A 14,866-nucleotide genomic window follows, 5' to 3' on the forward strand; every position below is an offset into this window, starting at 1 on the left:
ATTGAATTTTTTCTATTCTAGGAAATGCACATCCACCCCAAAGCTTCAAAAAGTGACAAGAATCAAGTAGGCGCTCCCATGCCTGGATCCGTAATGGAAGTCCGAGTGAAACCCGGAGATAAAGTAGAAAAAGGCGCTCCTCTAGTTGTATTATCGGCCATGAAAATGGAAATGGTTGTACAAGCTCCTAAAGCCGGCATTGTTAAATCCGTCGATGTATCAGTAGGCATGAAATTAGAAGGAGACGATTTATTACTATCGATCGAATAGGTAATCACTTTCCAATCGGAATATCCGTTCAGGTTTGTATCAACGATAAATACCTATACCTAGTCATGGAATTTTCGAAATTAAGAACAAAACTTCCTCTTCAGATCAAATAGGTGGAATTTGTTTCGATATCGTGGCTGCGTTGTTTACCATTTTGTTTATATTTTGTTTTTTTAAATTTACATTCCATTTCTTGTATTTTATATGAACAACTGTTTTCTTTAATGCTTTGAGCATTTATTAATTTTGCTCGTTAATCCTCATCGAATTACCTATTATCGCGATGCTTCGTTAATTTTCAATTTACGCATTTTTACGCATTACCTACCTAATAAATAATATAGCCTAATTAACGCGCGTTTGATGGTGAAAAAAAAAACGCAAAAAGCGTATCCATCATTATCTTCCGTTGGTTACCTAAAATTGGAAAAGTTACGTTTATTTGCAATAGTTACCAAATTTTTCCACTACCCCAATCAATTGTAAGTTACTAATAAGATGAAATAACGTGTTTAAGCTTTTTGAATCGATTCAGTCGACGAAAACTCTCAAGAATTATCATGTTGTCGGTACATGATTCTGTGATATGCACCGAAACTAATGTACATTGTATATTTTTGTAAAAAAAAATAAATTGAATGATTAATTTATTACAAATTGATGAAAATCTTACGTTGGAATCAATTTTTTTCAATACACTCGTTTTAAGATTAATGTTAAGTCGAAAATTAATGTGGTGGATAGAGCCAGGTAGTGGAGGCAAATAAGAAAAAGAAAAAACATTTTTGGCTACCCAAGCTTTTTATCCCCACAAAAATTTTCAACCCTCTACCTTCATATTTACCCCTTAAAACGGTGTAAAAATGTGTCTTAGGGAGGATTGGGGTAAAATGGGAATTTTGGGGAAAATAACTAAGTATTAATGAGTAGGGTATCGTTTTCTCATGATTCGATACCGCTGAGCACGAATATGTTGTCAGATTTTTTGCTACACTCATCTAGCCTTCTCCAGAGCACTTAGGCCCCTCAATTTTTACTATTATTAAAATGCATAAAATGAGTTGAAAAACGCTACTTTGAGGGGTAAATATGAGGGGAGGGGATTGAAAATTTTTGTGGGGATACCTACTAAAGATATACATAGCATACTGAAAAATTTTCAAAATCGGTTGAAATGGGGCTGAGTAAAGTGTTATTGAAATTTCAGAAAAGGGAGGGTCCCCCAAAAAGGGGAGATGGTGTGGATCTGAAATTTTTCACGCGGTAGTTTTTCGATGGTATCCACCTTCTATGCTAGTATCAACCCGAACGCTCTCGGGGGCCATTTCACCCCTCATATGCGCCGATAACTTTTTTTGCATTTTTTAGAAAACCTCTCATTTTTGAATGGTTCTTGGCCCACCTCCCCTAGGGGTAGAAGGACAGTTGATATATCACTAGATCGGAAATTTGACGTATAACACAAAACTAAAGCTGTTTTCTACGTAAAGTCACCCCCTGAGGATAAAACTGCAAAAAACCCTTTTTTGGGGGGGGGGGGTTCAACCCGCCGGGGGTCTGTGGGGTGGTAGTTCTCAGGAATTATTCAGGGGACCACCCCTGACAATTTTTCATCATAAAAGCTTGGGTAGCCAAAAATGTTTTTTCTTTTGAAATATGATGCTAATTTGCCTCCACTAAGGGTTTCCAGCAATGTTTAAGGGTAAGGTGCCCTAATATCGACCACCAGCCGATTTCGGCTCCAAATGCGTAGACTTCCGCGGAAAAAATATTTCCTACCGTATTTTTCACAGACAAATCGATTGAGACCAAAATCAAAGCTCTAAAGCCAAAATTCGCAAAAGTATTCACAAAAAACGTTTTCGAGAAGTCAAAAAAAAGTTGAGTGTTTTTTCAATTCTGTATTAAAGGGTATTCCTGGTTAAAATAGGTGAAATGGCCCTGCTCCCAGATTTGGAAAATCATGATGGATTACTGTTGGGTACCTCCAATAAAAATTTTCGAGCGGAATTTTCGCCCCCCCCAACCCAGCCCCTTGGTTAGTATAGCCAAAAAACGCGTTTTTTGCGCGAAAAATTCGGTATCCATGAGTGATGGGGATAAAATTCTGGTACCACGCGGAATGTGTAGGGAAAGCCTGGGCCTTTCAACACGGTTTTTTTCAAAAATTTGTATCACAGTGGTGGGGGTAAAATTGACAAAAGAAAACTTTGAACCGTCATAGCTCCGGATTGAAGGGTGGAACACAAAAACTGTTTTCACAAAAATGTGTCTTTTTACAAGTACTTTCTTCCTGTCAATCCATAAAATTAAAATTTTCCTGCAAAAGGTTCATATTTGCAAAAAACCCAAAAAATAAGCGTTTTTTGCGTTTTTTTGCATAATTTCGTGTAGGTATTCGTGAATTTTTTTCAAACTCTTTTTTAAAGAGTCTCCTAAATCCGACCACCACCGCTCATCATTATGCAAATTTTTTTTTTATCTGCCTTTATCCATCAATTATGCCGAAAGAACCTAAAACTCGGCAAAAATGGTCCCTTTCTGTGGGTGGTGTTATTCTAACGACCAAAATGGCCAAATCTGGATCAAGTGTACGAAGTGCTTTTCCTGGGCTCACGAGGTCTGCGATACCGCTGTTGAGGAGGCCTCAAATTAAAAAAAATATGTGTGCTCGTATAGTTTAAATTAATTTTAATCTTTGTGGTAAATTGCTTTAATTAATTTGAACTCGTTTTGTCAATTAAAATCTTTTTTTTTTTTAATAATCACATAGTCCTTTTTATCCATTTTATAGGTGGTCGATATTAGGAGCACTTTTTTTCAGTATCTAAATTTCGCACTTTTCAGAAAATCGATCGGCAAACATCGAACGAAAAAAAATTGCGTGTTCAAATTTTGGGGGGTAAAACTAGAATAATTGGCGGTCATTTTGAGCCATCAATGGGGTTTCTACATAAATTTGGGGCTGAGTAAATTGAAAAATCAAAATGGTGGTCGATATTCGGGTACCTTACCCTTATCAAAACGGTAACAATGCATTTTTTTAAAATTTTAAATCAATATTCTTTCAATTCCAAATTATAAGATAGGTATATGTAGTAGAGCATTTTTGTTTACGTTTAAACAAAAACTTTCTGTGATAATTGTTTTTTGTTTTTTTTTTGTTCTTTTTTTTTCATTTTACTTACCTTTGTTTTTTGATATAGGCGAGAAAAGTCTTGTAAGCCTAAATTAATTTGGTAGGTATGTTTTCTATACGTTTTTTTGGTTCTATTTTAAAAGAAATTTTTAATGTATTGTGGTTACCTTTTTAATGTGTACTTACATACCATGTTGGTAGATTTAAAAGTTTAATTTGTATTATTGGTGATCAATTTTAAATTTTAAAGAATAAGATGTAAATAAGTCGTAAATTTAGGCCAACGATGTTAATTCTAGTTACCAAAATAAATATGTCGTTTTTCGTTTATTATTCGTTTGGATTGTGTAATTTTATTTACAGTGGAGTCTGGATAACTCAAACTCCGTTAACTCGAAAACTCCGATAACTCGAAGCAAAGTCTGTTTCCCTTCAACTCTCCATAAGACTCAATGTAAAATTGACTTCTTTACCTCGAAGTAAAAAGTCCAAAAACTCCGATAACTCGAAGTAAAATTTTTGAAGAAGACAAGAAAAAACCTCTGTAAGTCGAACGTTGCCAACGTTTTGCCTCTATAACTCGAATTTCTAGTTGAAAACACTTGTAAATTATTCGAATCTCATTGATACAAAACTCTTTCACATTCACATATCGGCTATCTTCAATGGTACCTATTGTATGTACAATCTCATTCCATACTTTAATCTTTTCGACCAGGTACATTCCATTTTATTCTAGTAAAAAAAACACTCATCTAATTCAAAACTTCGCTAACTCGAAATATACCAAAATTAACCTCTATAACTCGAACTCCGATAACTCGAAGTCAACTCCTTCTCCCTTCAGCTTCGAGTTATCAAGACTCCACTGTATATACCAGAGATCTTAAATTTTCTTTTAGCTTCTTTCTCCTTATAATTCCAATTCTTTCAAGATAGAACTCAAACGGTGCTCTTAATTTATAGATAAGGACCAAGCTAGTGCGTTGGTACTTTCGAGTGAAGACAACAAAACGTTACCAACAAATAGGTAAATTAACTCGGTATCGGTTAGGTAACTAACATGTGCAACTCTGATACCTAATGAAAAATTGTCATCGGGTTAATTAAGCGAATGCAAATGTGCCCACTTTATTTCAGCCACGCTTGGATAACGTGGTTTTAGAAAAATTGTGAAAGAATTTTGATCTGAATCTCCATTTTGAGGTTTCTGGTTTCCCCAAAAGCGAAGAGTACGTCGTCTAGGTAATTATTGTATTTTAATAGACAAGTTCCTTAGTTCTTTCGAAACGTTTACGAATTTTTTTTACCTAGGTACTTACAATTCTTATCGCACGGGTATTTGGACTAAAAAATGAGTCATAGCTACCTATCATTCGACGTAAGTTATCCTAAGTCGACATTTTTAACGATCAACCAAAACTTAAAAAATACGTTTAACGGCAAATTTTAGATTGGTTTTCATTCTCACTTGTATTTAAAGTAAACCAAACATAAAAACACAAAAATGAGGCTTGTAACTTTTTTGGTCATTTGTTTAACGGTAAAATCAGCAGTTCCTTTTTTTATTGGATAAGGGACGTAAGTTATAAGAATCATTTCTGAATTACATATTACTCGTTCTATTATAAAAATATGTATGGGCAGGACTTTTATTGTCCCTTTTTTTTGGGGCACACTTTCATTTTTTAATTTTTCAGTTTTATGGCAATTTTTCGATATTTTTGAAATTTTATTTGCACTTTCCCCCACAAAAGAAACCCTTGTACGTAGATGGACAAAAATATTCGTTTGTTCAATTTATGACGTTCTGCATTATTTTTAGAGATATCGTCCGTGACCTGTATTTGGCCTGGAACATGTTCAGGAACAGAAGAAATCATAAAATGCGAGAATGGCAAATGTGAAAAACAAACAAATAAAATACCTACGAACGGCTGGCTAATTTCAAGAACAAAACATTCTGGGCATTTGCGTGTAAATTATTTAATTCTTGGAGCATAAAATATGATGATTTATTTCTTCCTTTCATTGATCGATACTTTAAAACCATTCGCACTGTTTAATGGTAACCGGACACTTCCCCGAATCCACTTTCCCGAATCCATTTCCCCGAAAGACCTACACCCGAAAATTGAAAGAAAATTGAGTTAAAAAAATTGTTCATTTTCTCTCGGACCTCTCAGCAATTTAGTAACTTCTTTTAAAATCATATGTTCTCCTGTCTGGCCTCTCAAAATCATTGACCCGTCCATCTGGCTTGAAAAGGTCGTTTGTCTATCAGTCTTCTCAAGGTCATTGGCCTGTATGTTCAACCTCTCAAGGTCGTCAGTCTTCCTGCCAGGCCACATAAGATCTCTGAACTGTCTCCATAGCTTTGCATGGTCGTCTGTCTGGCTTCCCAAAGGTGCCCATCTCTCAATACGTTTTGGTTCCATCTGTATTCATCTTCGATTTCAGATATACGTATATCCTTGCTACAGTTGCAACAATAATTTCCTGTCACTGATGGCCATTTTTTAATACTCGTAGAATATTCAATTTTCATATGAGTAACCTGAGGTGCTTACACGGTATAGGTACCTATTACACCTGATCATTTTTATTTCCATGGTAAATGTACTATGTATTATTCGAGATACACCGAGGCATTCGGGTTACAGGAAGAAAGTATCCGCTTTTGAGATGTGGTGCTATCAAAGGCTACTACGGATCTCATGGAAGGACTTCATTACCAACAAGGAAGTACTAGCAAGAATAGGAGAGGAGCGGAAAGTCGTAGTTGAAGACATCAAAAACAGAAAGCTACATAAAGTATTTAGCTCATAAAATACGAGAAAACGGTATTTTCATGCTAGCGGTACAGGGGAAAATCCAAGGAAGATCGACGAGAGGGAGGAAACGATCGGAACTGTTGACAACAAACTCACCGGCCAACTCTCCCTGCAAGACCCTGAAAGAAACGATTGGATACGCTAGATACCGGCTAATATAGATGGACATATACGCTATCTCCTGTAAAGGAGCGCGACTACGACGACGATTATTTGTAATAATTTTTAATGTGCATTTTTTTCAGCTGTGGTCCTATGAAATATTTTTTTGTTCAAAGATTCTTTTTCTCAATTTTTCAAAAATATTATTAGGTAGGTATAGGTACTGTACTGTCAACATAACTGTCCTAATTCGGACACTTTTTTTAATGTTTTTCAAAAATCGCTTCAAAGTAAAGCAATTCAAATGAGGAGCTCATTGCAAAAATAGCCCTTGTCACTTTGAAAAAAATTGGGGAGGTTCTTTTCTCCACTGTATTGTATGGACGCATCAGTGTGATAGCCTCCTAAAAGTTTCTTTGAGAGTAACAGGAATATTACTCAAGTTGATAAAAAAAATCACTTTGAATACACTATACCAATTCATCAGGACTTTACAGTGGTTTTTGTCTTGCTTGTTTTTCATTTTCATTTTGGACAAGGGCTATTTTTGCAATGAACTTCTCAAATGGTTAAACGAATGGCATAAAATGAAAACTTTTGCATCAGGGAGACGGTCCATGATCCAAGCTATCAGAAAACGTGTCCGTTTCGACTTTCATGTAGGTACCTATTATAGTTCAGTGGCAAAATGTATTTTCTGGGCGATAAACTGCAAATTATGATAAAGCTTTGAAATTTGGTATGATGAACAAGGACACCAAAAGAAAATTTTTAAGCCCGGGAGGCAATCGCCAAATCCCATAGGAGGGGAATGGGGGTGATTTGGGGGAGGGTTCAACTCCCCATTTTTCCAAATGGGGCTAACTGGGCGATATTTGTGTCTATGCCACATGATTGAACCCCGCTGAGTTCAAAAATACCATTACTTTCAAAATCTGAGAAAGAGGCATGCCTCAAATTTGAGATTTTCTGAGTGAAGTTTTTGCATTTTTCTCAAAAATACCCCAAAATTACAGTTTTTTAACCCTAGACGACACGCTGACCTTCCATCGACATTTTTATGGTCATTTTCGGATTCTACAGGTCAATTACAATGCGAATCGACCATTAATACTCTCGCATACCTCTACCCAGGGTGTACAAAGGGGTCTAAAGGGGTTAAAAATTGGCGTTTTTTCGGCATTTTCTTGCAAAAATCGGGGTTTTTGAACTGTGCACCCGATACAATTAGCGGGAGAAGGTTCTAATGTCGATTTTCGAATACTACAAAGCAAATGCCATCGAATAAGACTCGGAGGCACTTTTTACACCCCTCCTGGGAGGTAGTAGAGGGGGTCAAATTTGACCCTTATCTTGCTTATGTTGAATCAATTTTAGAAACGTAATCAATGTAAGTAAGTGTACATTTTCTTACTACCGAGATAGTGATGTTTGTATCAATGTTTTTTGTATCGTCAAACCCAAATTTTCAATAATTTTTTCGATTCCAGGGGGGGGGGGGTGAGACCATATAGGGGAGTAGGTCTATTTTTCACAAAAAATCAACATGTATATCGAAATGTAGGTTTTCAAGGACGCTGATTTCAGAAATGCTATCAGTTTTTCATTTCGGTCGAAGCTAAGGGGATGATACTGCATTCAAGGGGTGGGGGATGACATTTTTCACAAAAAATCGACATGTATGTCGAAATGTAGGTTTTCAAGGATGATTGTTGTACATGGCGATTTTTTTGTGAAAAATTTCATCCCCACCCCCTGAATGCAGTATCATCCCCTTAGCTTCGACCAAAATTACACATAGCACGCCAGCTAAAAACATAATCCTCGTGGCACATGGGCAAAAACACTTACCTACGGTTAATATCACATTTTTATACGCGACAGAGTAAAAAAAAGGGAAAAAAATACTCCACTCACAGATTACCTAGGCTGGATTAGGTTTTATACTCAGATAGCATTAAGGCTAGTGGTATACGCGCATCTTTACGAAGAAAATTTCCTATTGCCAAGTATACGTGTAATTTTTATCACCCTAATTACCGCAACAACGTTTACAATACGAACAACTTATTATACAGGGTTTAAAAGTAGCACTTTTTTATCTCGAATATACGTACGTACATAGGATCGAGAGTAATGTTGGAAAGGAAATTACATGTACAGATTACCTACTCGCAGCAACTGCGAGGCAAAAAAACCGACGCGAAATTTGTTTGTAAAAGCGCCAAATTTTCGCGTGAACTATTTCTTTAAATAAGGGTAGTTGGGCCGCAATGCAGTCGCGCGTTTCGCGCTTGTGTAGTTCATGAGTTTCCTGTGTGTATAAGTAATGTATAGAGAATATTATGAAGATGATAGAATATGTGTGCAGTAGGCAAAAACTATGCTGTTTTGTAAAATGGACCGACACGGCGACATCATTTCGCCCAGTGGTGTTAAAAATTTACTAGGGAAGAAGTTACTTGTGTGAAGACTAGATGTAATTCTAACATATTTCATTTGAATAGCTTGTATGTAGTTGACAATTGCAGACAAGGGATATATGAATTGTCGTCATCATCATTCGCATAGGTTTTCCAAGTTTCAAAATTGTAAAAAGACGCACAATCTTAATGAGATGATCTAATACGACACTATAAGACAACTTAAATTATGTGAGGATAGTTTAGATATTTTCAAGTAAGTAATTTCGACATTTTTTTAATTCTTCAACGTCTGATAGAAATTCAACCGATGAATATCATGAATTTTCACAAGAGAAGTTGCACTGAACAATCAGGTTGTGATCTTCGAAGAAAAACTATTTGAATGATCTGCACTCATTTTGAAAATTTTGAACTTTTCTACATTTTATTCTCCAAAAGATTGCGTTCATTTCCAAAGCCAAATTTATAGCTGCAAAAGAAAACAAAAAGCCAAGTTGATAGAAATTTGCTGTAAAATTTCATCAGTTGAAAATTTTTTCATGCTTTTTTCAATTTTTTTCCAGAAGACCTACACAAGAAAAATGTGACGCTTCAAAACTTGAAATTTCAATCCTTTTTTTCAACAACTTCGAAGATCAAAAAGAATATTTTTTGCATCGCAACAAAATTGAGATAAAATAAAAGAATAAATGGGGGTTTCAAAATTGATCAAATTTCATGTTGGGATTACAAATTTTTTTTTAAAAAAAGGAGGTATAAAAATTGAAATTTCAGAAAATTAACAAAATTTTAACGTTTTTAAATTCAAATTTCACTGTGAATAAAAAATCATTAAAAAAATATTACGAGACTTTCAAAAATAAAAGGTGATTGAAAATTGGTCGAAATTTCATTTCGGAATAAAAGAGAAATTGAGATGCAAGTTACTCATTTCAACGCAAGAGTTGAGAAATTACCGAATTAAAAAAAATTCAAATTTCAACCCTATCGAAAATTCAAATTGATAATAATGTTTTCCATACAAGATGCATACGACAGAAAACATCTGATATAAAATTTTCTGTTGAAGAATCCTGATGCTGCATTGAAAGAACATCAGTTTTTATACTTCAGCCGAATTTCCTGAACTTTCAAAATAAAATTAGATCAAAATCGAAAACTTGCATTATTTGATCCAATTTTATACAAATTTTGTCGAGATGTAAACAGTTTTCCTTAATGAGCTGTTGAAGCAAAAAATATGCGGAATGAAATTTTGCGTTTTGAAACATTAAATTTTTCCTCTGCAGGTTGTATGAGTTAAAATTTCGATACACAATCGAAAAAGTTTTCAGCTGATAACAACTTGGCTTCTTGTCTCCGTCTGCCAATCTGTACCACCGAATTTTGGTTTGGGAAATCAACATAAAATTTCAGAAAAAAAATTAAAGACAGACCTGAATTTCCAAAACAAACGAACACTCAAATTCAATTATTTTTTCAAATATTACAATTTGATTGTTCAGTCCCACTCCTCTCATAAAAATTCTTGAAATTGATCGGTCGAACTTCTCTTGGACGTTTAAGAGCTGTGTTTTCTTCATTCAAACAGTCAACACTTGACCAATAAAAATTTTCAAATGACTGTTAAAATGTAATTTCTGCTTAAAATGAGATGTTGGTAATAACATTTTTCAAGAAAAATGAAACATTTGTAAAATGTCATCCAATAATTACGAACAATCATTTTTCGATTTACGTGAAAGATGCCTAGAATAGAAAGATATGCTCGAAAACGATCCAAATTTTCTGGAAATAGTGAATAAGACTTCGCTTTATTCCCAGAGTTCAAAAAAAATCTCCGTGGACGTCGTTTTACCTCCAATATCGCGGTTGTTAAAGTAGTGGAGGCGATTTTCAAGCGGCTAAATTCAGACTTCTTTTTGGATACGTTCCAGAAATGGCAGACACGTAAAACATGCGATCGAATTGGCTCCCACCGGTACGATTGTCTATCTAGAAGAATTAGAGGATGTTATGGACAAGGTCGGTCCGTTGTATGATAATTTTTCGGAAATCCCAAAAATGATTAATCAAATACACCTCGAGATTGTGACCAAACTTTTACCGATCCTCTAAAGAGAAAAATAATTTCATCATTATCGACTCCAGCGAGTTATCACTACGAATGCAGTGCAGCCACGATGACGTACGCCGAAACAAGAATCTCCTTTTCTACAGTCCGCGATAATTTTTATTTTTTTTAGAAACATGTTTTCTTTCATTTTGATTTAAAGTTATCTTGTATGAGTCATATGTCTCACAAGGGAAGCCCCCCACATGAGAATCTCCGATTTGAATGAAACTTGGACTGTTGGAAAGAGGACCTCAAAAAACACCCATCCCCTAATTTTCAGCTGCTCAAGTTGATTTTTCGATTTTTGGCGAATTTTTAAGTTTTGTGTACACAGGAAAAACTGCTCAACTCACAAAATGGGAAAAAACTACAAATATCCATCTCTCCCACGTATCAACATCCGGAGCTCAAATTTGGGCCAAAGGTAGTCTTCTAGATTGGCCGGATCCGGCCTTCCGGTCAGAAACAGAATTTTTTACTTTTTTTCTCATATTTTCGGTGAGTTTGAAAAATGGCCGTTTCTCCCCACTACATGAATTTGAGCAGCTAAAATTTTGGTCGAAGGGTTTATTATGCTTGATACCTAATCGATTAATACTACCGTCGCGTTGGCCGGATCTGGAATTTACATCAGAAAGCATATTTTTTGCCCATCTTATTGTTTATTACGTGAAAACGGAAAAGTTTAATAACCAGTTAAATCACTAAACTTCTCATCCTAATGCACTTCAAGTTCTCAAATTTTGCTATGAATCAAATAACAATTATTCCATTTTTGCGTTGTTTTTATGCAACTGATGACTGTTAGAGTGCTTACCCTATTCATTTTCATATCTACTAATGTATCGTTTTTGCAATTTAATGTTGGTAAACTATTCTTGTGAATAGAAAAAATTGATCAACTTTGAATTTTGATGAATAAACGTTGTTCCGGAAACTAGTGAATTCAATCTCTTATCAAGAACCCAACTTTAAATTGTACCAAAGAGATGGAATACTGCAGTTGCAGTCCCTGGTACATTATCAATTCAGATCGCCTAGATTCAAGCCATTGATCAAGTATGCATGGTACAAATGTGGCTACTTGTCCGAAAGACCCACACCACCCTGGTCCAAAAACAAAATTCCGACGCCTGCCGAATACTTGAGAAATGTTGCCCAACTTTCAATCGATCGTGAAAAACAGTGGTTTCAACTTGGTTGAAACCATTCCTCCATATATTAATCGCCCCGAATTAGTCATGCAACGATTCCACTATTACCTCGCAGAAGCTCGCGTACAGCTTAAAAAGCACGCTGATGAATACTTGTATTATTTACAACAATACTTACTACTCGGCGATGGAGTCATCTTTACGATGATTCTAGATTGTATAGGAGGAAAAGCGGATCGAAAGATGGCTTTGTATGAAAGTTCGTTTGTTGGCGAGGTGATCAGCGCCGAGTTGCTGGGAAAAAATATCGAGAAACATCTCATCACGGTTCCATCGTTCATTCTTCTTTCCATAGGTGAACACGAGATACAAAATATTCCCGAAAACCTAATGACGATAGGAATTCAGCAGCTAATTGAATTTCTACTACAACGAAATGTGTTAAGAATCGTCATCATACCACCGATTTTGTACGGCGTACATCCGCTAAAAAGAAGATCCCTTCGAAAATGGCTACGTGAAGAAGCGACGCAACTGGCCGCTCCCGGCGTCATAATGTATCTTGAGTTCATAGAAGACTCCCTTGATCGTACGGGACCCATGTATGATGTCACATCAGATATCCCGAGGCTCTTGAACCAAATTATCTTAGAGATAATTACACGGATTTTACCGATTGTGTCACATGCTAAATAAATAACTCGATTACAATCATCATCGACATATCCCACAGCATCTTTACGATCTCGATTCGAATAAATAAACATCTCGACAAACGTATAATCAACGATTCGAATTCGATATGATAAAATGTGGCTGGGGTGGCAGCAGTATTTGTATACCTACAGCACTGCCTCATCAAGTCACATTTTTGTAATAATTACATACCTTGATTTCATAATATGACCTATCATAGTTTTTTCAATAATTAGGCTACGTTTAATGACTCGATAACATCGACCTATGATTTTCAAGATATAATTAATAATGGTGTACTCTTATTGAAATTTTCCGTTGTCATGTAATAAACAATAAGATGGGCAAAAAATATGCTTTCAGATGTAAATTCCAGATCCGGCCGACGGAAGTATTAATCGATTAGGTATCAAGCATAAACTCTTCGGCAAAAATTTTAGCTGCTCAAGTTCATGTGGTGGGGAGAAACGGTCATTCTTCAAATTCACTGAAAATATGAGAAAAAAAGTAAAAAATTCTGTTTTCTGACCGGAAGGCCGGATCCGGCCAATGGTGGTATGAGTTGATCAGGTATCTAGAAGACTACCCTTGGCTCGAATTTGAGCTCCGGAAGTTGATACGCGGGAGAGATGGATATTTGTAGTTTTTTCCCATTTTGTGAGTTGAACAGTTTTTCCTGTGTACACAAAACTTCAAAAATTCGCCAAAAATCGGAAAATCAACTTGAGCACCTGAAAATTGGGGGATGGGTGTTTTTTGAGGTCCTCTTTCCAACAGTCCAAGTTTCATTCAAATCGGAGATTCTCACGTGGGGGGCTTCCCTTGTCAGTATTTATCAGCCGCGTCACCTGTCGTTTTATACGAAATGTAAAAATGTTGCATCATTCGACTTGTAACTTTCAGGATAAACGTATGATACAGTCCACCTATAATTATTTACAAATTACAACAATTGTAAGTAATTAAAGGAGGACTAAAACTTTAAAAAATATGTATGAATGTGATAATTATAAGAGTAATAAAAAAATATTCAGTATAAGAAATCCCACGTCTCGAATACAAGACATGATACTCTCTCTGCGAAAATATTTTTAAACTGAGGAAAAATTAGAACAGTTCGCCTCACCGCCCAAAAAAGTGTTGAAGAGAACGCAGAACTAATTTTTGAATCGAAAAAGTCAAATAAAGATGACTACTATGAGGAGATGAACCACGAGGTATTTTTTAAATTATTATTATCATTTAAAGAAGAATTAATTATTGATAAAAGAAGCCTTCACAGCATAAGGGCTTTTACCATAGGTATTCATCAAGTGGTTTACTGAGCAGCTCTTGCCGAACATTCCTCCAAATACGAAAACATTAATGGATAATATGCCCCTTACCGTTCTACATTTTCTTGAAAAGCCACCGACGCAACGATGGCTACAAAAAAATAAGATAGGGCTATGATTGATTGGATTTTGGCTAAAAATATTCTCACAGTCGATGAACTCCCAGATGTAGACGAAATCGCGCAAAATGCTGGCCATGAAGTAACCTGCATCATTGCCACTTCAACCCTATTGAGTTAATTTGGGCAACTGTGAAAAGCTACGTTGGAAAAGAAAATCAAGAACGTAATACGAGTAAATATTTCGAAATAGATAAAATCAACAAAGGAAGCAATAAGTACTATTTCACAGACCTATATGATAAGTTTTGACTTCTTTTTTACTCGTTATTTTGAATTTTTTTTTTGAATTTTTTTTACAATTTATTTTTTTTGTTTTTCGTTTACTTTTTTATGAATGTTTGAGCTGAATACACGACGTAAATCATATGTGCTTTCTCTCATTGATAAAAAATAGTTATACTTAGTAAGTAGGTATATAAGTAAGTAAGTATATCCAATATAATTTTCGAAGTTGCGTTTACTTATTCTTCATAAGTATTTGCATAAACAAACTCACGGGTAAACCAAATTTAGTAAAATTTTAGATAAATATACATATCTACATACTTTTAAACTGTTCCATTAATTCATTACAAAAATTCTTCCGCTTCTAATCGAGGTCATTCTTATTGTATCCTTCATCATCTATGATACAAGGTGTCCGGGAGTTCAGATTTGCATATAACCCAGTACG

The 14,866-nt window shown here is 35.4% G+C and overlaps 2 protein-coding genes across 5 annotated transcripts in view; one reads left to right on the forward strand and one right to left on the reverse strand.

Annotated features, from left to right (window-relative positions):
- Positions 1-3,742, forward strand: part of LOC135841315 (pyruvate carboxylase, mitochondrial-like) — a 29,710-nt gene extending 25,968 nt beyond the window's left edge. For both annotated transcript variants that reach the window (XM_065358215.1, XM_065358216.1), the window contains one exon: positions 22-3,742. In XM_065358215.1, the coding sequence (XP_065214287.1) occupies positions 22-270 (249 nt within the window). In that variant the 3' untranslated portion in view covers positions 271-3,742. The remainder of the gene's footprint in view (positions 1-21) is intronic.
- The window catches only part of LOC135841343 (dipeptidase 1-like), a 705,386-nt gene that overhangs the window by 561,138 nt on the left and 129,382 nt on the right, over positions 1-14,866 (reverse strand). The window lies entirely within an intron of this gene.

Source organism: Planococcus citri, chromosome 3, assembly GCF_950023065.1.
Source record: "Planococcus citri chromosome 3, ihPlaCitr1.1, whole genome shotgun sequence".
NCBI classification, from domain to species: domain Eukaryota; kingdom Metazoa; phylum Arthropoda; class Insecta; order Hemiptera; family Pseudococcidae; genus Planococcus; species Planococcus citri.